The sequence below is a fragment of the Phocoena sinus genome, chromosome 21 (assembly GCF_008692025.1).
Source record: "Phocoena sinus isolate mPhoSin1 chromosome 21, mPhoSin1.pri, whole genome shotgun sequence".
NCBI lineage: Eukaryota > Metazoa > Chordata > Mammalia > Artiodactyla > Phocoenidae > Phocoena > Phocoena sinus.
The window spans coordinates 33,138,122-33,156,248 of NC_045783.1; the positions used below are offsets into that span (position 1 = coordinate 33,138,122).

Below are 18,127 nucleotides of genomic sequence, written 5' to 3' on the forward strand. Positions count from 1 at the left end.
CCCAGTTGTATACTTCATCATCTAATGTGGGCACTAATGGTATTAATTGAGTCTCAAAGATGACCCACAACTGCCAGCCTGTCTTCCTGAATATCTTGGATTTTGAACGATTTCTTCTTCAAAGGAAGGTGGAAGAATGAGGTTCTCCCTATAAATGTACTTAATGGCATCCTCCTCCCTGCAACTACTCTACTACTTACCTATTCTTTACCTGTTCTAAATTCTCAATGGGCTATATCTAGAAAAGAGAAAAACTCTTTGAAAAGATACATGAACCTCAATGTTCATAGCAGCACTATTTACAATAGCCCAGACATGCAAGCAACCCAAGCACACATCAACAGAAGATGTGATACATATACACCCATATACATAAATGGAATATTACTCAGCCATGAAGAAGAACGAACTACTGTCATCTGCAGCAACATACATGGACCTAGAGAATATCATACTAAGTGAAGTCAGACAGGGAAAGACAAACACTTTATGGTATCACTTATATGTGGAGTCCAAAAACAAATACAAATGAATCTACATACAAAACAGAAACAGATTCACAAACACAGAAAACAAACTTATGGTTACCGAAGGGGAAAGGGAGGGCGGAAGGGATAAATTAGGAGTATGGGATTAACAGATATAAACTATGCATAAAATAGATAAGCAACAAGAATCTGTGTAGCACAGGGAACTATATTCATTATCTTGTAATAATCTATTGATATAATGGAAAATAATATATATCAAATTATTTATAATATATATAAATATATATAACAGAATCACTTTGCTGTACACCTGAAACTAATACAATATTGTAAACCAACTATACTTTAATAAAATAAATAAATAAATTCTCAACGACCAATTTTAACTTGTTACAACATGAAGACAGAGAAGAATCCTTGAGTATAGGTTCAATGTGACAGCTAAATATTATAAATAAATATTTCCTACAAATGTGAATCTAAAAAACCTAAACAAAATTCTGAGCTTTTTGAAATAAGAAAGAAAGAGACAGAGAGATGGAGGGAGGGAAGGAAGAGAAGAGAGGAGGAGGGGGAAGGGAAGGGGGGAGAGGAGGGAGGAGAAGGGAAGAGAGAAAGAACCAGTGACTTTTCCAGGTTACAATAATGACAAACGCCAACTTCAAGCTGTTTACTTGGAATAGCAAGATGTATGGCATTTTATTGATTATTTTTTTAAAAACTTCACTGGGTCTTATTATGTGAAAACTAATAAAACAGAAGCAAGCATAATATGATCTAGTTTATTCTAAATCAGTTCCTGCTGAAAACATTTTTAAAGCCTCCTATTTATTTTTCTTTTTTTTTTTTATTGAAGTATGGCTGATGAACAATAAGTCCCAGGTGTACAACATAGTGATTCACAATTTTTGAGTTATACTCCATTTATAGTTATTATTAAAATATTTGCTATGTTCCCTGTGCTGTAAAATATGCCATTTTAGCTTATTTATTTTATACATAGTAGTTTGCACCTCTTCATCTGCACCACTACCTTGCCCCTCCCCCTTCCCTCTCCCCACTGGTAACCACTAGTTTGTTCCCTGTGTCTGTGTGTCTATTTCTTTTTTGTTACATCCACTAGTTTATTTTTTAGATTCCACACATAAGTGATATCATATAGTATTTTTCTTTGTCTGACTTATTTACTAACCATAATACCCTCCAAGTCCATCCATGTTGCCGCAAATGGCATTATTTCGTTCCTTTTTATGGCTGAGTGGTATTCCTTTGTCATATGTACATATATACAGATACACACCACATACACAGATAAAGAAGATGTTATATATACATAATATCTTCTTTATCCATTCATTTGTTGATGGACACTTAGGTTGCTTCTATGTCTTCGCTATTGTAAACAATGCTGCTATGTACATTGAGGTGCATATATCTTTTCGCTTTAATGTTTTTGTTTTCTTTGGACATATACCCAGAAGTGGAATTGTTGGATCATATGGTAGTTCTATTTTTAGTTTTTTGAGGAACCTCCATACTGTTCTGCACAGTAACTGCATCAATTTAAATTCCCACCAAGTGTACAATGGTTCTCTATTCTCCACATCCTCGCCAACATGTTATTTGTAGATTTTTTTTGATGACAGCCATTCTGACAGGCGTGAGGTAATATCTCATTGTGGTTTTAATTTGCATCTCTCTAATGATCAACAATGTTGAGCATCTTTTCACATGCCTGTTGGCCATCTGCATGTCTTCTTTGGAAAAATATCTATTCAGGTCTTCTGCCCATTTTTTAATCAGCTGGTTTTGGGGGTTTTTTTTTGTTTGTTTGATGTTGAGTTGTATGAGCTGTTTATATATTTTGGATATTAACCTCTTATTGGTCATATCATTTGCAAGTATTTTCTCCCATTCAGTAGTAGGTTGTCTTTTCATTTTGTCAGTGGTTTCCTTTGCTGGGCAAAAGCTTTTAAGTTTAATTAGGTTCCATTTGTTTATTTTTGCTTTTGCTTCCTTTGCTTTAGGAGACAGATCCCCCCAAAAAACTGCTGCGATTTATGTCAAAGAGTGTTCCACCTATATTTTCTTCTAGAAGTTTTATGGTTACAGGTCTTATCTTTAGGTCTTTAAACCATTTTGAGTTTACTTTTGTACCTGGTTTAAGAAAATTGTCTAATTTCATTCTGTTGCATGTAGCTGTCCAGTCATCCCACCATCATTTACTGAAGAGACTATCTTTTCCCCATTGTACATTCTTGCTTTCTTTGTCACAGATTAATTGACCATAAGTGTGTGGACTTATTCCTGGGCTTTCTATCCTGTTCCACTGATCTGTGTGTCTGTTTCTGTGCCAGTACCATACTGTTTTGATTACTGTGGCTTTGTAGTATAGTCTGAAGTCAGGGAGCATGATGCCTCCAGCTCTGTTTTACTTTCTCAAGATTGTTTCAGCTATTCAGGATCTTTTGTGTTTCTACACAAAGTTTAAAATTTTTGTTCCAGTTCTATGAAAAATGCCATTAGTAATTTGATAGGGACTGCACTGAATCGGTAGATTGCCTTGCATAATATGGTCATTTTTTTTTTTTTTTTTTATGCGTTACACGGGCCTCTCACTGCTGTGGCCTCTCCCGTTGCGCAGGACAGGCTCCGGACGCGCAGGCTCAGCGGCCATGGCTCACGGGCCCAGCCGCTCCGCGGCATGTGGGATCCTCCCAGTCCGGGGCACGAACCCGTGTCCCCTGCATCGGCAGGCGGACTCTCAACCACTGCGCCACCAGGGAAGCCCAATATGGTCATTTTTAACAATAATAATTCTTCTAATCCATGAACACAGTATTTATCTTTCCATTTGTTTGTGTCATCGTCAGTTTCTTTCATCAATGTCTTAATAGTTTTCTGAGTACATGTCTTTTACCTCCTTAGGTAGGTTTATTACTAGGTATTTTATTCTTTTTGATGCGACGGTAAATGGGATTGTTTCCTTAATTTCTCTTTCTGATAGTTCACTGTTAGTGTACAGAAACACAACAAATTTTGTATCCTGCAACTTTACCAAATTCATTGATGAGCTCTAGAAGTTTTTTGTGGCATCTTTAGGATTTTCTATGTATAGTATCATGTTATCTGCAAACAGTGACAGTTTTAATTCTTCTTTCCAATCGAGATTCCTTTTATTTCTTTTGCTTGTACTGCTGCAGCTTGGACTTCCAACACTATGTTGAATAAAAGTGGTGAGTGGGCACCCCTGTCTTGTTCCTGATCTGAGAGGAAATGCTTTTGGCTTTCCATAACTGAGTATGAAATTAGCTGTGGGCTTATCATATATGGCCTTTATTATGTTGAGGTATGTTCCTTCTATGCCCACTTTCTGGAGAGTTTTTATCATAAATGGATGTTGAATTTTGTCAAAAGCTTTTTATGCATCTACTGAGATGATTATATCGTTTTTCTTCTTCAATTTGCTAATGTGGTATATATCACACCGACTGATTTGCAGATACTGAAAAATCTCTGAATCCCTGGGATAAATCTCACTTGATTACTGCTTACAATTGTTTATGATCATTTTAATGTATTGTTGTATTTGGTTTGCTAGTATTTTGTTGAGGATTTTTGTATCTATGTTCATCAGTGATATTGGCCTGTAATTTTCTTTTCTTGTGGTTATTTTTATCTGGTTTTGGTATCAGGGTGATGCTGGCCTCATAGAATGAGTTCAGAAGCATTCTTTCCTCTGCAGTTTTTTGGAATCGTTTGAGACGGACAGGTGTTAACTCTTCACTAAATGTTTGGTAGAATTCATCTATGAAGCCATCTGGTCTTAGGGTTTTGTTTATTGGGAGTTGTTTTATTACTGATTCAATTTCATTACTGGGAATTGGTCTGTTCATATCTTCTATTTCTTCCTGCTTCAGCCTTGGGAGATTCTAAATTTCTAGGAATTTTTCCATTTTTTCTAGGTTGTCCATTTGACTGGCGTACAGTTGTTTGTCATACTCTCTTATGATCCTTTGTATTTTAAAAGCCTCTTACTTCATTAAAACCAAGCCTACTGGGATGACACTGTTAGTCTAAAGGGAATCATCCAATAAAACTCAAGGAAAAAACAAAATATTTCTTCTTGTAATAGTACAAATGGCTGCAGTTCTCTCATTGAAAAGATATTATCATATAGGAAAAACATGAGATCACATGAAATGAAATGCAGTTATTGAGATTATGAATACTCCCTGCCCTAAAGAATACTGCTGGGTGCTCCTTTCTGTCATCTTCTTCCTAAGAGCACCTCGGCCTTGACTATCAAGTTGGTGTATGGTCACTGTGATTAGCTGCATCATGGGGTATAGCCCCCCTACTTGACATTCAATTTTAAAGTCACCCAGTATATGGACACCACAGTCTATGAAGTCAGGACTGGGCTGCAGCTTATTGTTTCCCTTACTTCTAGGATGATGCAAATATTCTTCCTAGAAGTTCCTACAATACCTTCTTGGCTTTTGAACATTGCCCAAGATAGTAGCAGTTTGTGTGACTTTTATAACAGGTCAACTTGTAGTAAAATTTTAATACAATAAAAATTATATCAAATACTACTTGAGTCAAAGACTATGGTACAAGCCATCTAAGATCAATCTAGATATCAATGCTATATGGAGTAGTGAAGCAGAGAGGTTAAAGGTTATGGCTATATGGTAAGAGAAAAGTGGGATTAAATCCTGGTTCTGCCACTTATAAACTGTATGGTCTTGAATATGTTTGCTGGGGGCCCTAGGCTGTAAAACAAAGAAAGCAATATCCACCTCACAGAATTATTCCAGAGATGTTTAGTCCAGTAGCAAGCTCAGTGAATGGTAACTATAGCTGCTATTATTTATAATTAATACTATGAATATTTTTATTCTCCTTTCATCCATTTTATGTCATCATTTAATGGGCATTCAAGGACTTCAAGGATGCTGTTCTTTAGTAACTGGGGCTGTACATAATCTACGCATCAAATCAAGTCAGGAACAGGATCAAAAGGTAGAGCAAGCTTCCTAAGCTACTCAATAATGTGGGAATCTGCCTTCTTAGGATCTTAATATGATCTTGCAGCAAAGAGGTCATTAAGAAGCTAGGCTCTAAGCAGCTCAGGAGTAGAGGCTATCCCATGATCACAGTTCCTCTTGCCTCTAGCCCATCAATGTCATGTTTTTAAAGGCAGAGCAGGGCCCTCTATGGACCTGTCTTCCATGTGTGTGCATAACATGGCCCTGTTGGAGAAACCTAGGGTTAAAACTCTGGTTTCTATTTTTCAACATCTGAGACTTAATCATACTGCTCCAAATGAAGCAGCACTATTGCTTCATCGTTGTTGTTTCATTTTGCTTTGTTTTTTTTTTTTTAAGTCATGGATGCAATATTACTTAACATACACTACACACACAAATATCTGAATATTATGGGAGACAATGCATAATCCCACTTCCCAAAAGATTTTTCCTCCTGTGATCGTTTTTGGTTTTGCTCCAATTGTCCTATTTTGCATGCTTTAGGATTTGGAATTTTTTAAAAAGTGTTTAAAACCTTTAACAACAAGAAAATAATTTGAAGTAATTTAGCAGAGAATAATAGTCATTAACAAAGTAAAAATACAGGTTTATTATTTGGAAAACATAAGATCTCTAAACATTTTAGCCAACTCAAGTTTAAAAGAACTCAGAAGTGAAACAAACCTAAACTCATTTTAAATAGATTATGTGGTTTCCTAACAATGTACTTAAAATTATGAATAGATAGAAAAAGATCACAATTATCGATACTAAAGAGCTTATTAAATTACAGAATATTTTCTGATGCAAAATTCAGGGAACCCTCCACAATGGTGGATAAGAAAATGAATAGAAAATGTCTAAAATTCTACTTAAGAAAGTTGATGAATTTTACAGTTCTTACCCTATTGCTGCTTTCTATTACAATTCCTATTATACTTTTTTGGTTATTTATTTTTCTGCTGGCAATGTTTGTTCATTCTTCCACTGATAACTAATTCCCTCAAAGCTGGTTAAGAAATCACGTTCTAGTGACAACCTCATCAGAACAAAAAGCACATTTTTGATGAGGCTTAATATCTTAAAGTCAACAGCCTCATGGTTGGGTCCATTCTCATCTTCTATCTCCATTCCTTAGTAAATGGAGCTCCTCTCCTCCCCCTGAGGGGAAGAGAGACGGTGCCTGTGGTTCTAATCTCTGCACTACAATCCCTGGAACAGGTGACACATGTGTTGGACAACTTTCTTTTCTAAGTGAAGCACTCTTGTGATTTGGACAGCTCACTTAAAAACGGCAATAATTTATTTTAAATTACTATTAACTGGGCTTTCCTGGTGGCGCAGTGGTTGAGAGTCCGCCTGCCGAAGCAGGAGACACGGGTTCGTGCCCCGGTCCAGGAAGATCCCACATGCCGCGGAGCAGCTGGGCCCATGAGCCGTGGCCGTTGAGCCTGCGCGTCTGGAGCCTGTGCTCCGCAACGGGAGAGGCCACAACAGTGAGAGGCCCACATACCACAAAAAAAACAAACAAACAAAAAAAAAAAAAAACCTATTACTTTAAATAATAATTTATTTATTAAAATAATTTATTTAAAAAAAATAATTTATTTTAATGAAGGAATTAATTCCTCAACTTCGCTGTTCTTGATCATACAATATCCTGGCTACCCAGAACTCCTGAGGAGGAAATTGCACTGAATACCTGTGTTCTGTAGGTAGTTGAGGAATTTCCTTCCCTCTTTTAACATATATACATAAAATAATATATAAATATAATTTAATCTTTTTAACAAACTCAGATTGTTGTTCTTCCATGAAATAAACAGAATGCTGCCTTAAAGATCTACCACAGAGTTTGGGGCTAACTGACTCTACAATAAATGGGTCTCAGTTTGCTGTGTTTCATAGGCTTTATGTTAGTTTCCTAGAGTTTTGCTTTCTCTCTCTCTCTCTCTCTCTCTCTCTCTCTTTTTCTTTTGGTCACTGAGATCTAGGTCTGTAAGAACATTCTCATTCTTATTTTTCTATTTCTGTTAGACTTGGAAACCAGACAAGCAAGTTATTAAGTTACATGGAAAGTTTAAAAAAATACTGAGTTCTAGTTTTTTAACAAATTATACTGGCCTATTCCCAGCTTCTTAGAAATAACCCCTATTAAAGCACCGTGTATACTATAAAGCACTAAATAAATCACTGTCAGTATAATTATTTTGGCTAACATTTTAGACAAACCATGTTACTAGATAGGTAAGAAGTTATATAATAAGTACTCTGAATACGTGTTTAACCCACAGAGCACCGTAATTTATTATTTCTCATAACACTCTGCTAAATGGGAAACTGAGGCATATGTAGCTTATGGATTAAAGAAAGAATTAATATGACTGCTGTACTTCAAATGGTAGGCCAGTATTTAATTTTTTGACCAAATCTTACTTTAACTCTTTCAATTTCAACCCTAAAAGAAAAAAGTAATAATAACTGACGTTACTGGGCACTCACCATTTTGAAGTGATTTACATATTTCAACTTATTTCATGTTGACAATAAACCTCATGAAGAACTACTGTTATCTCTATTTTACGGATGAGGAAACTAAGGTAACAAGTAGCTGGGTAACTCCTAAGGTTACGTAGCTTATAAATGTCAGAGTTGAGTCATGAAACAAATCTGGCATGCTGCCTTACCCCAAAAAGCTGGTGACTGACCAGTTTTTATATCTAGAAACCCAAGCCATTTATATGTAATATTTGTCCAATTACTCCTGGGAAAACAAATTATTTACTAAGTTCGTTAAATTATAAAAATTTAAATAAAAGGCTACTCAGTGAAACTTTATTTATAGTTAAAAATAAGAATCTCCCTTTAAAAATATTCTTAGTGTGAAGTATGAAGGCAAATTTCTCATAAACAAAAAATGCTCCCCTTTCATTCTGACCATGTGTCGGGTTTCCAATCTTTTTTTTTTTTTTTTTTTTTTTTTTTGCGGTACGCGGGCCTCTCACAGTTGTGCCCTCTCCCGTTGCCGAGCACAGGCTCCGGAGGTGCAGGCTCTGCCGCTCTGCGGCATGTGGGATCTTCCCGGACCGGGGCACGAACCCGTGTCCCCTGCATCAGCAGGCAGACTCTCAACCACTGCGCCACCGGGGAAGCCCTCCAATCTTAAGTAACAGCTTTTGGACAGGTTACAGCAAAGAAAATCTAAAGCCAACTGAGATTAAGTAGCTGCCAAAGTATGCTGCTATTATGGACATTTAAAACCAACCAGTTTTTTCAAATGTAAAAACATGAACTGCACTACAGTGTCTCCAAGATCCCTTCTAGTGCTGAAGTTCTATGAATCTAAGAACAGAAAGTAAATGGTCTCTTGAAACATACCTTGAGTATTCTTGAGGATATGGAGAAGAGTACCAGGTGTGGATTTCATACTTCCCAAACTCAATAACAGAGGGACAGCGGACTTGTGGATCAGGGGGACCGGTCACTCCAACTTTCTGTGCAGTGAGAAAATACATTAATTACATAAGTTAGTTAAATTAAATACACTGAGACAGATAACAAAACCAACAAAACAAAAAAAACCCATCTGAATCTAAGTGTCGCCTTCTCAGGATTCCACAGGAAAAGTTAAAAAGCCAGGAACAAGCTAGTAAGTTTTGAAATAAGGTGTATTATCCTTTAAATAGAGCATCCAAATGAAGAATAAAAATGCTAATAAATCTCTTAGAACCAAATGCAGTTGGTGACATTGCAGTTTCCACATTTAATAATTCTGTGAATATCCTCAACTAAACTCACTCCTTAATCACTTAGTTGTTAAAGAGACCCTGCCAGCACTTGGGGATATAAAGTCAGGGGTGGGGAGGAGTGCTTGCTGCCCACTGGCCGAGATCACATGTGTAGTGTCCCAAGTGACAGCAACGGCAACCACCTACTCAACATGTGAGCACGTACAGAAAGGAATCATCCTCCGGTTTGTGAAAACAGATATTAAGGAATATGACAAAACAAGTAAGAGTCTTCATTTTACACTGCCCCTAAAACTCCCTTCTTAGTGGCTTTTCATAGGTTTAACCAAAGAAAGTAATACTCTGTTAAAGACACACTTTTATCCCATTTTATCTATCTTCTGTATATAATTAAAATAATTTCTATACCCCCATCCCTGCAATAACCTGAACTACACTACCTTAAAAAAAGAATAACTTGTAAAGCGTTGAGGACTTCCACAGCAGCAGCTCAAATATAAGCCACTGCTATTGACTACAAGGATCAGGTTTTTAAAACCTTAAATTCAAGGGGAATCTGATCTGCCCTGCATCCACTACAGCAAGATTCATACATGCATACATGTATATAGGCATACCTCGGAGATACTGTGGATTCCGCTCCAGACCACAGCAATGAAGTGAATATCACAAGTCACACGAATTTTTTTGGTCTCCAGTGCATATAAAAGCTATTTACACTATACTCTAGTCTATTAAGTTTGCAATAGCATTATGTCTAAAAAAAACAACGGACATACCTTAATTAAAAAATACTTTACTGCTAAAAATGCTAACCATTATCTGAGCCTTCAGCAAGTCACCATAACAGATCATGAGAATAAATATAATAATAATGAAAAAGTCTGAAATATTGCAAAAATTACCAAAACGTGACAGAGGCACAAAATGAACAAATGCTGCTGGAAAAGTGGTGCTGATACACTTGCTCAACTCAGCGCTGCCACAGCCTTCAATCTGTAAAAACCTATCTATGAAGCACAATAAAGTGAAGTGCAATAAAACAAGGTATGCCCCTGTGTGTGTTATGCATATAACATATTATATATATGCATGTATATTTATTATGGATAGTCTATTAAATGACTTTTTTTTTAAAAAAGGAGCTAGAATTTAGCCTAATCAAACACGAGTATTAATAACTCTTCAAACGAGCAACCAAAATTATCCTTCAACTTTATGCTTTAAAAAGCACAGAGATTACTAAAGTCCCTTGTTGGAGCTCGTGACACACACACACACACACACATACATACACACACACACACACACACACACACCCCTTCTAACAAAACTAAAAAAAAATTCAGAGGTTTTTATTCACTTTTCATATAAATTCATTTAAGGAAGAAGCCTTTTCACCACAACTCATTTGAGAACTCTCTGGTCTTTCTAACCATTCCCTTTTATAAAAGGCCAAGGGACTTATCTCAGGTTTCATGCTGGAACACAGCCAGGTGAAACCTCACCTCTTCCTCAGACACCTCAAAACAAAAGACAAACATCTATTAGTTGGATAAACTGTGTTATGACACCAAGGAGTACTGAGGCTCTTCCAAAGGCAAAAATCAAAAAGAAAAAACACAAGACAGGGTTAAAATAAGATTTTTTTTCATTTCTGAAAACCAAAAACAGAACTCTGCAAAAGGTTTTTAACAACACTGTTCTTTAAACTACATTCCAGAATCATGTATTCTAATTCATAAAGTAGTATCTTTTAGCCTATCTTCACAGCTCAAACAACAAGAATAGTAGTATAGAAAATATCATAATAACCAATATCAGAAACCAAATCTAACTTCCTGAGCCAAGGATCAAGCAGGAAGCACGAAAGGTGAGACCATGCACCTGCTCTGGCACCGCCCTGTTGTGTGAGAGCTTTCCCATCCGCTGCCCAGCGCTCCTCCAGGTGGACGCCCAACGCAAAAGTGGATACCCAGCCCCAGTACAACTGTCTGCACATCGCCGTCACTAGGAGAGTCTATGTAAAACCAGACTCAGAGCAGAATTCCTCTGCCTTTGCAGCTCTCGCCTTCCCCCACTGTGCGAGATGCGCACAGCCACAGGGCTCCACGACCTCCAGCTCCCTTGGGAAAGAAGCCTCTGAGCCAGTGTGTTTCCCTTTATCAAGGTCTGGAAATTAACAAAGGCTCTGTGCAGTGAGGAAGTAACAGCTGCATCTATACCACTCATTAACCTAGTCCTTGCCAAATTCAAATTGTTCAAATCTGAATTTACAAGGGTATCTTTACTAAATCATTTTATTTTTAAATTTCAGTCAAAAATTTCATTAAACATGCAGCTTTCAAAGTAGCAGATATCTAATACAATCAAGGGCACAACATTTTTTTAACTTTTAACTCAGGTTCTGCCACTCTGTGCCCTCCTTCTCATTTGAATACGCCAAAATCTTTTAAAACATAACATATATTCTGGGCCAGAAGGGATTTTTTAATCTAAGAAAGTAAGGGGGGCACTAAATGCACTAGTAATTGGGCTAAATCAAAAGGTAACTTTAAATATACCTATTCTAGATAATGAAACTTTTATTACCAGCAATTTTGAGAAAAGGACTGTTACTCTTCTGCAAAACTCCACTTCTGTCAAATGACTAATTTATATTTTCCAATATAGAGACCACTCTTGCACACAGAGGACGCCCCAAGTCTTAGATATGGTAGCAGAATGAAAATTACAACTGATGTAAATACAGCCCTGTTCCCTCCCTCTGCCGGACCTTCCTTTTCCATTCCCTGTGGGAAATGAACATTTTGGTGTGGGAAGTGGAGGGTAGGACTGTTACCCTTAGTATCAGTATGAGAATCTGAAATGTTGGGGGGGGAGAGGACATGTCTTCTGGTATTTGAACATTTTTCCCATAAAAGCTATGATAAAAAATAATTCTGTTCCCTTAGGGATTAAAAGCTACCGATGAAGGAGATGCATAAGAATGAGTCCACATGCTGCGAAGTGGAGAGAGCATGACCGTAAGGAGTAAAGAGACTCAGCATGGTGGGGCACCCTATACGTGCAGTCTCTGCACCTCGCACTGGCATCTCATTTATTCCCCACAATCCATTCATCAAAGTAGGAAACAACATGCCTGCTTTACAGATGGGGGGAGGGGAGAGAAGCCAAGGATCAGAGAAGTTAAGAGGTGAAGAACTCCAGGACGGGAATATCAAGAGTGAAGCACAAGAAAGAAAGAACCAACCGGGTACAATGGTGAGATAGAAAGTATGGGTAGCCCTCAACTAATTAATTTCTGAATCCAAAAGTTTTGTGTGTAAGTTCTTTGAACTGGAAATAGTTTTCCAAAGAAATGAAGCTACTACATGTCCATAGTCTCTTATCCAAAACCCCTTGGAATAGAAGTACTTTGGAATACTGAATTTTTCTCTTGTAGAGAAGTACTACCAGTACCTATATGTATCTTAAATCAACAGCCTCTCAGTAGGATTTGGGACAATGCTCCATATCAGATACATTAATATTCTTTAGCAAAGCATATGAATAGTCACATAAATGGGATAAGTAAAGAATATATATAGTCTAAACTCAGTCAGATCATGTTTTGCCAACAATTGAATTAGGGTAACTAAGATCTTTACTATAAAATGAGTTATAATTTTTTTTCACTCTAAAGAGATATACATACAGATGGCCAATATGTACATGAAAAGAGTCAACATCACTAATCATCAGGGAAATGCAAATGTAAACCACAATGAGATACCACTCACACCCATTTAGGATTGCTACTATAAAAAACAAAACAAAACACCAGAAAATAACAAGTGTGGCGAGCATCTGGAGAAACTGGAACCCTTGAGCATTGCTGGTTGGGAATGTAAAATGGTACAGCCACTGCGGAAAAAAACAGTATGGCAGTTCCTCAAAAAATTAAACACAGAATTATCATATGAACCAGCAACTGCACTTCTGGGAATACAGCCAAAAGAACTGAAAGCCAGGACTCAAACAATTATTTGTACACCATGTTCATAGCAGCCTTATTCATAAGTCGAAAAGGCAGAAGCAACCAAGTGTCCATTGACGGATAAAGGGATAAAAAAGATGTGGTACAAACACACAATGGAATACTATTTAGACTTTAAAAAGGAAGAAAATTCTGACACATATTACAACATGGATGAACCCTGAAGACATTATGCTAAGTAAAATAAGGCCGACAACAAAAGGACAAATATTTTACAACTGCACTCATGTAAGATCTACCTAGAGTAGTTAAATTCATAGACAGAAAAGTAGAATGGTGGTTGTCACCAGGCTGGGGGAGGGAGAAAATGGGGACTTAGACTTTCTTTTTCTTCTTATCCAGCTTAGATTCCAAGGTCTTTTACTGTACCTCATCTTTACATACATCCTTAACTTCCTTGCTTTTCTCCTGATTCACCAAAATCCCAACTCTGGTTAAATTCAATATTCCAACACAATCCAAGTTATTACCCTCATATCTGAACACTATTAGAGAAAAACACAGAACCATGCTCACTAGTCTTAATTTATAATTCATACCCACTAACCTCAATGCGCACTTGATGCTTCCCCACTCCATTCACTGTCCTACTCTTCTAGATTATTTCATTACTTTCTCCTGTCTCTCAAGCCTCCAATACCTTGTACCCCATCTACACATTCAAGCAATGCCTTTGCTTTCTAAGAAGCAATCAAAAGAGAGCTTCCACAGCTTTCCACGGCACATCTGTATGTCTACCCTTGTGGCCATACACCCTGCCCTTCCTTAAGGCTATGGATGAATGGTCTAGGCTCCTACCTAAGGCCAATGCCCCAAATGATGTGAACGACATACTAAGCGCTTTGCAAATATCAATTCATTTAATCCTTTCAAGAAACCTATTAAGTAAACTTGGTTGACCAAGGTCACTCAGCAGAGACAGGATTTGAACCCGTGCAGGCTATCTCTAATACCTAGGCTCTTAACCACTATCTTAATAAATACTCAATAAAATTTTGCTAAATCATCAAATGAATGAACTCAAAATACATCTAAACAGCCTTTAATATGTGACTCATAATTAATGGGTAAATGCCTTCAGACACTAAAACAGCCCTCTGCTCCCACCCTAATTTCAGCAGTACCAAGGAGTCCACTCCAGCAACAAAAAAGCAGTCATGGGGCTTCCCTGGTGGCGCAGTGCTTGAGAGTCCGCCTGCCGATGCAGGGGACACGGGTTCGTGCCCAGGTCCAGAAAGATCCCACATGCCGCGGAGTGGCTGGGCCCGTGAGCCATGGCCGCTGAGCCTGCACGTCCGGAGCCTGTGCTCCGCAACGGGAGAGGCCACAACAGTGAGAGGCTCGCGTACCGCAAAAAAAAAAAAAGCAGTCATGGAGATACCTTAAAACCCCAGCATGCTAAAACTAACATCCTCTTACTAGCTTTCAAAGTCCTCTAAAATCCAGCCCTATATCAGTAATTCAATATATTTTTTACCATTACCCAACAATGTTCCATGCAGTTTTACCTCTCAGACTAAACTACAGGCGGTCCTTGCTTTGCATGCTACCATGTTAACTGAAACTTATGCATATCAAAACTGAGATCCAATCTCAGTCACTACAGAGTACATGAAGCACGAACACAATTCTGATATTCATGTGTCCCCATCAGCACAGCGCCATGCAAAGCAAGGACTGCCCGTGTTATAACACCTTCACAGGCAGCTATTGTGTTTCTACATCATCGCCACAGTATGACCTGCACATAGTAGGCCCTCAAATATCTGTTGACCTGATGGACCAATAATCACAATGTCTCTTGTATTAATATAATATATACACTGTATTCCTCAAAGCTGAAGTTAATGTTGTTTACTCTACCTGGTAAGTCCTCATCCTCTTCATTTACCTAAATCCTGCTTCTTCTGTGACCATCTCAGATCATACCAACTCTTACTAATCCTAGAATATACTGTGAACATATGGAACAGTCCATATCATTTAATACAGCAACAAATTACATCAACTGGTACTCTGGGCCACTGTTTGCTGTTTATCTTACCTTTCCCTACTTGCATTCAGTACAGGCTTTATGATTTTGATGCCTCTGTAACGTCTTTTACAAGGTAATGCAGGATGTTACTGTGATCAGGGGCACAAAAATGGAAGTCACACAGGCTCCAGCTCTAATCCACCTCTACCATTACTAGTTACGTAACTTCAGGAAAGTCACTCAACTAAAAGTCTCGGTTTCCTTGTGTAAAATGGAGTGGGTTTCAAGAAGCATGCCCTTTGGGCACTCAAAGAAATCCAGAAATTTGCCATGAAGGAGATGGGAACTCCAGATGTGCGCGTTGACAACAGGCTCAACAAAGCTGCTGGGCCAAAGGAATAAGGAATGTCACATACCGTATCCGTGTGCAGTTGTCCAGAAAACGTAACGAAGATGAACAGTCGCCAAACAATCTCTATACATTGGTTACCTATGTACCTGTCACCACTTTCAAAAATCTCAGACAGTTAATGTGGATGAGAACTAACTGCTTAAAGTTATAGAACCGCCTTTGCATCTTGACTTTCCTATTCTAGTTGTAGCTAACAGGCTCATATATCTTAAAGCAGTTCCCAACTACAAGATCATCTGGCAAGTGTTTCCTAAACACTGTACCTGGGCCCCTTCTCCTCAGTCCCTGGAGTTTCTGAATATTTGAACAGAGCCTAGGCAGGTTAAGGTGGTTTTGCAGTACATCCTGGCTTGAGAATGACTGTTTAGGTAGTTGCGACATTAGGCATATAATGTTAATGCTTTTACATGCATGTTTTGTTAATTCTAAGATAAACATTTTTCTAGGAAAAAAATTAATTACTTAATTAAATTAAATAGGGATAACAATCCTTACCTCATAGGGTGAAGAGAGTTGTTGAACCTAGTTTATTCCATTTCTAATTAACTGTTCAATTCTTTATGCAAAGAAGAAAATTATTTTAGTGGCCCAGACAGATTTCAAAAATGCTGTTAACTTTCTAGAACCACAAAAAAAAAACAATCAAATCCTTCAAAATTAGAAAGCACTAAAATTACTATAGAAATATAATGTGCTATTTGGTGATATTCTATGTAAATATCATTCTATATATTTCGAGGAGGCTGTTATGCTCTTCAATGTAATGAATTGAATACAAATGCTTCTTTCTGGTAATGCATCTTTTAAGAAAAACCATTTCTTCCAAGCTCACAAGATCACTGTTGAAATATAATTCCAAACAAAAGCCTATACTACTAATTTCTTACACTTCTGTTTTTCTTTTTAGAGGTGGCTCTTTTTTATGAAGTGTTCGCTGACTAGCTAGTAATGATGGAACATAGTACCAGGCAAACTATATCCTTCTCCTGAAATTAAAACAAAAACAAAACAAAACAAAACAAAACAAAACCAATTAATAGATGACTTTTTTTTTGGGGGGGTGGCACTTGCTAAACATTTCAATAATGCTCAACTTAATTAGATAATGTATCACAAAATTTAATTGTTCAAGATCATCACTATGAGCCATCACTACTGGATTTGCTTTTGTGAGTACGTTTCCTACTAAATGGCAAAAGCTCTATGAAAATAAAAACAGTGTCTCATTCATAGCCCCTGCACCTAGCATAGTTTCTAGAACAAAGCAGGTACTTAATAAATGATGGGGTTTTGCTTGGATGTATTCCTATGTTAACTCCTTTATCATTTATTTATCTCTTACGAAGACTGCATAAGACCCTGTAATAAAATCTTCCCGCAAAATTTGTGGAACAAAGGTTGAAGCGGTTTCTACTAAAGAATGTCTAGGCTCTCAAAAATGACTTTGTAGGTTATGTTTCTGAATGCTTCTATTATTTAAAAACATCATCTAATCTAATCAATAGTGACTCTCCCCACTGGCTTCAACCCACTTCCTCTGTTACATTAGGTCCGAGAGCCTGGGAGCTGTCCTCGACAACCTCCTGCTCCTTTACACTGCACACTGAATCTACCACCAAGTTCTGCTGACTCTGTCTCTGAAATGCATTCTAAATCCATCCACTTCTCTCCCATTTCCACTGCCACCTCTCTAGTCTAAGTCACCATCTTCTTCCATCTGGATCACTGAAAGCGCCTCTAAATTGGTTTCCCAGCTTTGACTCTTGCCTAATTCCAATCCATTCCTCATAGAGTGGACAACAAAAAAAAAAAATTAATGCAAATCTGATCTATTTCCTTTCTAAAATCATTCAATGATTAAAGAAGATGTGGTGGATATATACAATGGAATACTACTCAGCCATAAAGAAGAATGAAATAATGCCATTTGTAGCAACATGGATGGACCTAGAGATTATCATACTAAGTGAAGTAAGTCAGAGAAAGACGAATATCATATGACATCGCTTATATGCAGAATCTAAAAAATATGATACAAATGAAACTTATTTAAAAAACAGAAATAGACTCACAAACATAGAAAACAAACTAATGGCTACCAAAGGGGAAAGGGACAGGGAGGGATAAATTAGGAGTTCGGGATAACAGATACACACTACTATATACAAAAGAGATAAACAACAAGGACCTACTGTATAGCATAGGGAACTATATTCAATATCTTATAATAAACAATAATGGAAAAGAATTTTCTAAAAAAAGCATTCAATGGTTTCCCACTACAGTTACAATAAAAACCCCAATCCTAACTTATGTCGTCAGCTTATCTCTTCAGCTTTATCTTTTGTGACTTTTATTCACTGTACTCTAGTTATACTGGCCTTCTTTCAGTTTCTCAAATTTACCAAGATCCTTTATGCCTCAA

General features: G+C 37.4%; 1 protein-coding gene across 2 annotated transcripts in view; it reads right to left on the reverse strand.

Moving 5' to 3' along the window:
* The window catches only part of KAT6A (lysine acetyltransferase 6A), a 111,627-nt gene that overhangs the window by 21,362 nt on the left and 72,138 nt on the right, over positions 1 to 18,127 (reverse strand). For both annotated transcript variants that reach the window (XM_032618506.1, XM_032618505.1), the window contains exon 9: positions 8,906 to 9,021. In XM_032618506.1, coding sequence (XP_032474397.1) covers positions 8,906 to 9,021 — 116 coding nt within the window. The remainder of the gene's footprint in view (positions 1 to 8,905; positions 9,022 to 18,127) is intronic.